Source organism: Monocercomonoides exilis, assembly GCF_001643675.1.
Source record: "Monocercomonoides exilis strain PA203 chromosome Unknown scaffold58-502437, whole genome shotgun sequence".
In the NCBI taxonomy this organism is placed as follows: Eukaryota; Preaxostyla; order Oxymonadida; family Polymastigidae; genus Monocercomonoides; species Monocercomonoides exilis.
In genome coordinates, this window is record NW_027150603.1 from 97,728 (window position 1) to 107,243 (window position 9,516).

Sequence of the window (9,516 nt, forward strand, 5' to 3'; positions counted from 1 at the left end):
TATTTCACAGAAATAAGTGTTTCAATAACATTTGAAAAACAACGATTGAAATAATTGTGAAGAAAAAAGATATTTTAAAGACATAATCGAGTGAGGTGCAAATTTTGTAAGATATGAAAACATAATCACACATAAAATAAGACAATGGAACTTTTCACACAAATTAGAAAGATTTCTCTACATACACAATGTTTGTAAAAATAATAATTTTGATGTGAGGAAAATTTCACAGCGAAAACCCATTTATAAGACCCTTCAACTCTGCCAGTTCGTTTATCAGATTCAGAGCATTTTCTTTCTTGAATTCCGTGGTTGGAGTGGTTGCTAATTCTTGACATGCAGTTGGCAGAACTTCAGGCAATGCAGATGCAGATGTTTCACTATCAGATGTGCTGTTTTCTTTCCAGGCTTCCTTTTCGGTGCTTTCATCGGTTTTGCCTTTTGGCTTAGAAAGGTGAGTTGAAAGCTGATCTTTCAGACTCTCAGACGAATTCTCAGAATAGATGCGTGAAATGGAATAGAATGGTTCATTCTGAGAAGGAAGAGGCGATGTTTGAGAAACTGTGGAAGAAGAAGAAGAAGAAGAAGAAGATGATGATGATGATGAATACGAAGAAGGAAGAAAAGAAGGAGAAGACAATGCAGCTCTTGTGGAGGACTGCTTTTCTGGAGCTGGAAAAGCAACAGAACTTGTTGGAGGTGCAGAAGAAGTTAAGTTGCATGAATCTCCAACACGCGCTGCAGGCGCCTGCTCTTCAATTGTCGATAGTCTGCCACTTCCAAAGACGTCCTTTGACAAATTTGGGTGAATTGCAATTTGTGGAGGAGAGAAAAAAGAAGGATGAGGAGATTCATCCTGCGGCAAAGGCAGCACAACCTTTGGCTCCGAAGTCATTTTTGGAGAAATCTGAGGCGATGTTGTGATGTTGCTTGAAGCAACTACGTTGCCAGCTGCCATTTTATTCTGCGGCGTCATCGAAGACGAAAGCGCAGGCAGAGCAGAAGACAGCGTGGCAGACAAATTTGCGGAGTCGAATTCATGCAGCGTCGACAGAATAAACGCTGTGGGAGAAAGAGGAGGAGCAGACGAACGGGGCGAGGCAACAGACCGATATGATGTTGGTGTTGTGCTCCAAGCAGCTGAGTTCTGAGAGGAAGGCGATGGAGTGAATATTCTGTCTGAAGCATCGGCCTTCTGCTTTGATGCTGCGCGTGTTGTTTCAATTGGAGCAGGGCGAGAAGGATACAATGATGCGTTATTGTTCTGATTATTTGGAGAAGAAGAAGAGGAAGATGATGATGATGATGTTGGTGCACCCCATTCGTGTCTAACTCTTGAGCTTGACGAATGGGCTGTTGGTTGATGGCTGGTTGATTGCGTTGCTTTCAGCTTTGCATTTGCTGCTAATGCTGCTCGATATTTCGCATTCAGCTCATCATACAACAGCTCCAATTCATTCAGCAGCTTAATTTTCGATGCCAAAAGTTCGTTCGACTCTCGCAATTTGCTTTCCAGTTGTATCATTTCTTGTCTCAACTCTGCATTTTCTGCCTCTCTCTCGCTGCGCACTTCATTCAGCTGCTGCTTCAAGCACTCCTTCTCCGCTTCGCACAGGGAGAGCCCGTATTTTGTGGCTTCCAGCTCATCCACAGCAGTTATCAGGTCTCTTTCGAGCCCGTCTCTCTCTTCTTTTGCCTGCGCCAGCTCCAAACGCACCGCCCGGGCATCCGCTTCAGCCAGCGAATATTTCTCTCTTTTGTCTGCCAGCTGTTTGTTTAGTGCCTCCCTTTGAGCTTTCACTTGCTCCATCTCCTGCTTCAACGAAAGAATCTGCGCAGAATCGGCAGTTTTGTCTGATTTGTGCTGCTTCGTGGCCTTTTGGAGCGCTTCTGTCAAACTTTCGAGCTCTTTCTCTTTTTCCTTCATTTCTTTCTCAAATCGCTGCTTTTCTGCCTCAAAGCCAGCTGAATCCTTTCTCATTTTCGAAATAAACACTTCCACATCCTTTTTCAGATCCTTTATTTGAGCCACATCTCCCTTCGATTTCTCCATTTCCTTCACTTTTCTGTCAATTTCCTTGCGAAGCTCTTCGTTTTCTCTCTCGGCACACTCAAGTCTGCTTCTCAAATCACAAATAATCTCTTCTTTATCTTTCTCTTCTTCTTCTGCTTCTTCTTCTTCTACTTCTTCTGTTGCTGCTTTTGTTTTTGTCTCAGAAAATTCATTTGCCGGATCCGCATAAGAAAGCACGCCTGTAGTCATCAAATGCCTCTCTTCCTCTCTTTCTTCTCTTTCTCTTTCCAGCTCATTTTGCAGAAAATCCACTTTTGCTTCCTCCTTTTGAAGCTGATTGCGAATAACAATGACTTCTCTTTTAGCTTCGTTCAACTCGCCTTCTTTCTCCAGAATGGCTTTGTGATGCTCCTTCATCAAATTCTCGATTCGGCTCATGTTTTCGCTTGAATCGCAGCTTTTCTCGGCTTCTCTTGCCAAACTTGCCATTTTCTGTGTATTTCTCTTTTCCATCTCATTTATTTGCTCTTTTAGCAGACCAATTTTTGCATTCAAAGTTGAAATTTCTACTTTTTGCTCGTCGATTGTGTGTTTGAGCTGTGTCGAATGCTCCTCTGCTTCATCCACCTTCGCTTTCCATTCTTTGGCCAAGCTGTCTTTATCCTTCTTGTTTTCAATGAGTTTATCTTCGATTCCGTGTATTCTGTTGATAAATGACTGAATCGCTATGTTCGCTTCTTCTTTCTCCTTCTCGTTCGTCTTTTGCTGCATTTCATACTTTTCAGTCAAATTTTCTATTTCCTTTGCCATTTTCTCCTTTTCATATTCCAAATCTCTCATCTTCATCAAGCTTTTCTCCTTCTCTTCTTCCAAACTCGCCACAATTTCCTCTTTTCTTCTTCTTTCTTCTGCTGTCGCCGCTTCCTTTTCCTGAAGCAGTTCAATCATTTCTCTGTTTTTCCTCTCAAGTTCCCCTTTTAATCTGTCGTTTTCTGCTTTGAAATACGAAATTTGCTTGCTCAAAGTCGATTTTTCTGCCTCAAAATCCTTCTGAATTCTGGCTTTATCCATCTCCATCAGATCTTTTTCGTTCGTCATTTCATTCGCTTCAGTCTTCGCCCCTTTTATTTCCATTTTCAGCGCATGAATTTGCTCATTCAGCAGTTTTCGCTCAATTTTGTGGCGATCTTTCAAACACCTCACTTCTTCGTTTGCCTCGTCCCGCTCTTTGATTGCTCTTAATTTCGCTTGCTCTTCTTCCTCTTTTGCTTCCTCAAATTTCATCAATTTGCTTTTAAGCGTATTGTTTTCCTTTTCAATGGCACTAAATTTTTCCCTTTGAATCATCAGCTCTTCTTCTAAATCAATGACATGCTTTTCTTTCGCCTTTATTTCTTTGTCTCTTCTCTCATTTATCTCTGACATTTCTTGCTCATATCGTTTTTTCTGTTCCAAAGTAATCCTTTCTTGCTCTTCCTGTCTAATTCTTCTTTTTTCTTCCTCTTCGCGCTCCTTGTTCTCTCTAAGCTCTAATTCAAGCTGCTTTTTCTCTTCTTTTGCCTTTTTCATCAGTTTTTTCTCTTTCAACAGCTCTTCCCTCGCTTCCTCCAGTGCATTCTCTGCACGCCCAGCCTTTCTTTTCTCGCTTTCAAGCTGCTCTTTTGCGGCTGAAAGTTCCGTTTCTGCCTTTTCGCGACTGTTTTTCGCATCGAAATGCGCGCTGAGAATGTTTGACTGGATCGTCAGCGCCTCTTCCGCGACTTTATCTGCCTGCTCAAACTTTTCTTTCACCTCCACCAGCTCTCCTCGCAAAAGGCTGTTTGAGGCTTTTAACTCTTCAATCGTTTCTTCTCTTTGAGACAGGCTGCGAGATAAATCCTTGATTTGTTTTTCCAATTCGTCTTTCTTTTCAAGAGCTTCATCTAAACTCTGCTTCAATTGACATTGCTCTTCTTTCAAATGTTTCTCTGATTCTAAAAGAAGATCAATTTTTTTGTTCGACAAAATAATTTCGTTTACTCGCGATTCCGCCTGTTCTTTGAAAAAAATCTTTTCTTTTTCAATTTCTTTTAATGTTTGTTGATTCTGTTGATGCGTCTTCTGCAGTTCGTTCAACAACTGAAAAGTATTTTGGAAATCCTGAGTTTGTCTATCTCTTTGATCCTTCGCATCCATTAGATCGAATTCCATTTTCTTCATTTTAAGTTCCAAAGATTCCAAATCCATTCTCAATTTGGAGTTTTCATTTTTAGATTCCAAAAATAGTTTTGCTGTCTTCTCACACTCTTCCAGATAATTTCCCTTGCGTGCAATAATACGGAGAATCATTAAAAATCGTAAAATGATTAATTTAAAAGTATATGGATTTTTTTAAAAATAAAAAACCTTTTTTTCGCCAAGTCCAATATTAAAAGCTTTTGAATCAAGAGCTGCTTTGAGAACGGATATGTACGCGCGAAGTTCTTCGTTTTCTCGTGTTATTCTCTGAACAATAAATGATGTTGACGTTTTTAAATCAATCCATGATTGATCAAACGTTTGTGATGTTGTATTTTTCTTTCTCGAAGTAAACACAATAATAAAAAGAAATTTCAGTGACAAATTGCTGGATTTGTAAAAAGATAATATACTTTAAAAGAACTTTGGCTCATTTAGAAAGAATGAATTTAATTTTGAAAAAAATTCCCATTATTAAATTAAAATTCGTTTTTCATGATGGAACTTTTCCTAGGTTCAAATAACAACAAAAAATTTTAATTACAAAGAAAATAAAAATAATTGTGAATAAATAATTTATTGGTGAACTTCCAAATGTGTTGAAACAACTTTGTGAAACAACTGTGTTATGAATTTTTTTATATTTTTTTATTAAGCAATTTTAAAAAATGAAAATTTTTAAATGTTTGAATGAAAAAAGTGCAGCTGAAGTATCAGAATATTTATTCATGTTAAAAAAAAGATGTTTCATAGGTTGATTTTGGTTTTTGAGGGTTTTAATTAAGAAATATCTTCCCGTCAAAATAACTTTTTCGGGTTTTGTCCACCTGTTGGGATTGTAGCTTCATGAGAAGAACAACTGATCTTCTTCACATTTTGATTACAGGAATTAGCAGTATTATGGGAATATGATAACTTATCGTTGAAGTCGAAATGTTCACAGAATTAAAAAATGAAAAAAAAAGTGAATTATAAGAATTAATAAAACACATCTTGTATTGAATTTTTGGTTTTCAAATATTCACAAATTATTTGAAGAACAATGATAAAATTGAAAGAGAAAATGGTTATTTCACTTCCTTCTCTTATATTTATGAGAGCGCCACGTTATGGGTTAGTCACCCAGCTGATCAAAATGGCACTTAATGAAATGGTGAACAAAGGAGCAAATGAGAATTTTAAAAAGAGAACTGACACTTGGCAAATTGAAAATTATTACAAATGCAGTGAAAACACATGTTTGAAACAAGAAAGATACAATTTAATTGAATTGAAAGTTTGAAAATGCAAACAATAAAGAGAAGGAATTATAAGTGTTGAATCTTTTCCCTCATTGTTATTCAGCAATGACGAATTCATAAGGGGATGGGATGTCAAAGTTGTGGAGGGAGTAAGAGAAGGAAGTGAAATAACCATTTTCTCTTTCAATCAAAACACAAGCGTTTTGATTACAGAGAAAACATTTATTTCACTTCCTTCTCTTATATTTATGAGAGCATCAATAATTGGGAAGGTTTGATATTGTTAATTAGTTCGGAATAATATTCTTTTCTTCATATTGTTTCTTTTCCAATTCTTTTCTTCTTTGAGATCTTGTGCGGATTATGAATTCAATCTTAGCCTCGCTTATTACTGTCTGTGAAGCATTGTATTCTTCATTGTCCTCTGGTTCTTCAACTTTATCTGGGTATGCAAATTCTGTTTGTTGTTTTTGATCTCCGTTTTCACATATTTCCCTTGTTGGTATTTGCTCTTCTGATCTTGAACTGGAATTTGTTTCGGAATCGGATTCCGCCTCAGAATCTGAATCGGACTCTGACGCAGACCCACTTTCTTCAGGTTGGAGAACAGTTGAATTGCATCTTGCTATCACGTGGGCCAGCTTGCTTGATACATCTGATTGGACGTAATGCTTTGTGATGGTGTTGCTTCTAGGAGAGAGTCTGGCAAACTTAGCAATTTGGGCTAATGGAATTCCTGCCATCGTTAGCGCAGTGATTGACGCATGCTTCAATGAGTAAGGCCCGAAACACTTTGGAATCCCAGCATCCTGTAACATTTCAGCTGCATAATTACGAATTTTTCTTGCAGAGAGGGCAAGATGGGTAGTTTCATCTATAAATAGTGAAGTTGCATTTGGCTGAGATTCTTTGATTCTGTTCCAAAGTTCCTTTACGGAAGCTGCTGGGCACACAAGTGGCTGTTCTTTTAGAAACGGGATGATAATATCTGTACGTTCTGTTGATGTTTTTAATGATGAATCAAGTTTTATTGCATCGTCTCCAATTGTTGAATTATGTAGGTTTATCCTTTCCAACTCCGTAAAGCGACAGGCGGAGAACAACATACATGTGCAAATGGCCTTTTTTGTCAATTCGTGAAAATCAAGGTTCCTGTTCTCACCTAATGATGTTATTTTCTGCAGCAGGAGTTGCGGGTTCCAGATGTCTGGTTTGTCTCTTTTCTTCCTGTTTTCTGATCTTCTGAATGATTTTAATAGCCTTTGCATGAGAGCAGATTCTCCAAGGCCTCTATTGTACAGTAATTCTGAAATAAGAGATAGTGCGGCACATGTTTGTTTGAGCGTCGAAGCTTTCGTCCCTTTGTCCTTCAGGCTTATGAAGATGTGAGCACATTTTTCAACCCAGTTACTCCAAGCTTCCTGTGGGTCTCCATTTCGATTATCCTCCCATATTTCACTGAAACGCGCATAACTATATGAATATCCTTTCCATGTGTTTTCAGCAACACTATTTTTGCATTCATCGATTACCCTTTCGGAATATCCCTTTGAAAGAAGCATTCTCCGAAACCATTCTTCTCCTTGTGATTCTAAGGATTGATAAGGACTATTCTCATTCTGCCTGGTGGTAGACTTGCTTCCATCCGTTTCATCCATCTTCCTTCCTTCAAAACCTGGTTCTGTTCTTTCCATCTCCATTCGCAGTGTCTCGACATTCTTATCAGTGGTTCCCATATCTGCCCTCTCCAATCTGGCATCAGAAGAAGAACATGTGCATTTTCCTCTATTGATTTCACAATCGTTGGGACTATTAACGGAATCGGAGGATGGGCTAAAATAACGCCTCTTTGCCATGATTGATGGAGTCCGTCTTCGTTGAGTGTGCTTCCTGGGCCGCACCATCTGTCCGCTTTCGTGTTCTCGTTCGTTGCGAACGCATCCAACGTTATTTTGAGATTGAGGTTTTCCGTGATCTCGTTTAGCTCTTCTTGTTTTATGGAGTAATCTCCCCCTCTTTTTAGCCTGGATAGAGCATCTGCTCTGACATTCTTCGTCCCTGGCAAGTGTTGGGCTTTTATCTGAATGTGATTGTTCTGAACAAATGTCCATATTTTCATCAGCAACATCCTGAGGTTTGTTCCTGCATTCCATCGATTGATATTGAAAACCGCTGTTGTATTGTCTGATCTGATTAGCAAGCTGCAGACTTTGTTCGCTTGAAGAATGTATCTGAAATGGTTGAGTGCTCGATTGATTGCATATAATTCCCTGTAATTCGAGCTCTGGCATCTCAATTTCCCTGGCAGTGATTGATGGAAATCGTATTTCTTGTTGTTCATTTGAAGAACAGCTCCCATAGCTCTCTCTGATGCATCTGTCGTCAAGGTTGCTTGCGGCAGGAATAATGGGCAAAGCTGTCTCGGTTTGTTCGCATTCAGCCTCGATATCCATTTTTGAATGTTCGGAAGGATTGATGGGTTGATTCTCATCCTTCCTTTCCAACCCACCTTTCTAACCATTCTGTTCAGCAGCATGAACATCGATGGAAGAAGGAGTGAAGCTTCCTTGAAAACGAAGCGAGTTGCGCTTAGCTTGCCAATGTACGACGCGAAATCTCTCACTCTTGTTTGCTTGCATTTCAGTGCTCGGCGCCTCCATCTGTAGCATTCCGTGAGCAATTCTTTCTTTCTGTCTTTCTCCAAAGTTACGGTGAAGTTGGAAGTGTCCCATGAATATCCGAGGAATGAAAAACGATTTGATGGTTCTGTGTGGCTCTTTTCCAAATTGACAATAAGTCCAAGATTCTGAAATAGACTTATAACTTCTTGTGCGATTCTCGTTAGTTTCGACCTGTCTTGATGGAGCAAGACAATGTCGTCCAAATATGCGACAGCTTTCACATTCCATCTTTCCCGAATGAAAACCATGACCTTTCTCATAATTTTTGTAAATATTCTTGGAGAGTCCTTGTAACCGAAAGGCATGCTGGTGAAGCAATAAAAGTCTTTGTTGAACTCGAAGCTTAGAAAAGGAGTGAAATCCTCTGAGACCTTGATGAGATAGTACGCTTGGCTTAAGTCCAGTGTGACTGCAAAATCCACATTCTTTATAATTCTTTCCACAGATCGATGATCCTCCTGTTTGAAGTGAATTGTTTTTATCGCATTGTTTAACCTCCTGCAATCCACAATCTGTCTCCAGCTCCCGTTCCTTTTCCTGACTACAAATATTGGATTGAGAAATTTCACTTCGTTTTTGGTTATTTTCCTGATAATTCCAGTTTTCACTTGAACTTTGATTAACTCCGACAAAGCTTCCCTTGCTTCTTGTGATTGCTCTGGTCTCCTGCAGTTTTCCTGAGAGTTGATAAGGGTCTTGCGAGCTTTGGCACTCCTCCAAACCGGAACGACTCCTCTTTTGATTATCTTTTCTCCTCCCACCATTTTCCAAGCCTTGGCAAATAATGCCGTTCTTCCACCAATTGTAAAGTTGTGTTCTATTGAGACTTTGCTTTGTCCCCGGAACTCCCTCTTGAGTAACCTCTTGGAGCGCTGCTTGTGATGAATGATCGTTTTGCGCTGGTCGTCCGGGGCCAATCTCGAAAAAACCGATAATTCTTTGATCCGCTTTGAAATCCCCTGGTTTGTTTCTTCCTTGCATATGTATTTGCAATGCTTGCCGACCCCCATCTCAATTTTGAGGATGTTTTCTTTGATTCTTCCAGAATATCTTTTTGCCTTTGAGTTAGCAGCGATGATGAAAATTCGTCTTTCATTTTTTCTGCTTCAGAAAATCCATATCTTGCTTGTATTCTAACGTGTCTAGCTTCTTTCAGTGCCTGTCCAAATATTTCCATGAAAGCTTGCTGCAAAGAAGAATCTCCTTCAACTTCTTCAGTTTGTGGTAGATCTGTCCTGCTATCCAGCGACGACTGAACGCTTGATTGGGAAGCGGAATAACTCCCTGTTATTGAAGGAATTGCACTCGGAGGGCCACCAGTCAGCGGAGCTGAGCAAGGTTCGGTCGCGAGTCCGGTTCCCAT

General features: G+C 39.5%; 3 protein-coding genes across 3 annotated transcripts; all 3 read right to left on the minus strand.

The window, feature by feature from the left end:
- Positions 1-226: 226 nt before the first annotated feature.
- Positions 227-4,696, minus strand: MONOS_13782 (uncharacterized protein; the record flags this gene model as incomplete). Its single annotated transcript, XM_067866517.1, has 3 exons — positions 4,645-4,696; positions 4,400-4,570; positions 227-4,315 (listed from the first exon to the last, which is right to left on the minus strand). The coding sequence occupies exons 1-3, from the start codon at positions 4,663-4,665 to the stop codon at positions 227-229; spliced, it is 4,281 nt and encodes a 1,426-aa protein (XP_067719843.1). The 5' UTR covers positions 4,666-4,696.
- Positions 4,697-5,759: 1,063 nt separating this feature from the next.
- MONOS_13783 (uncharacterized protein) lies at positions 5,760-7,925 on the minus strand (the record flags this gene model as incomplete). The annotated part of the gene is made up of 1 exon (XM_067866518.1): positions 5,760-7,925. One exon carries the CDS (start codon positions 7,923-7,925, stop codon positions 5,760-5,762), a length of 2,166 nt encoding a protein of 721 aa, XP_067719844.1.
- Positions 7,926-8,970: 1,045 nt separating this feature from the next.
- MONOS_13784 (uncharacterized protein) lies at positions 8,971-9,516 on the minus strand (the record flags this gene model as incomplete). Its single annotated transcript, XM_067866519.1, has 1 exon — positions 8,971-9,516. One exon carries the CDS (start codon positions 9,514-9,516, stop codon positions 8,971-8,973), a length of 546 nt encoding a protein of 181 aa, XP_067719845.1.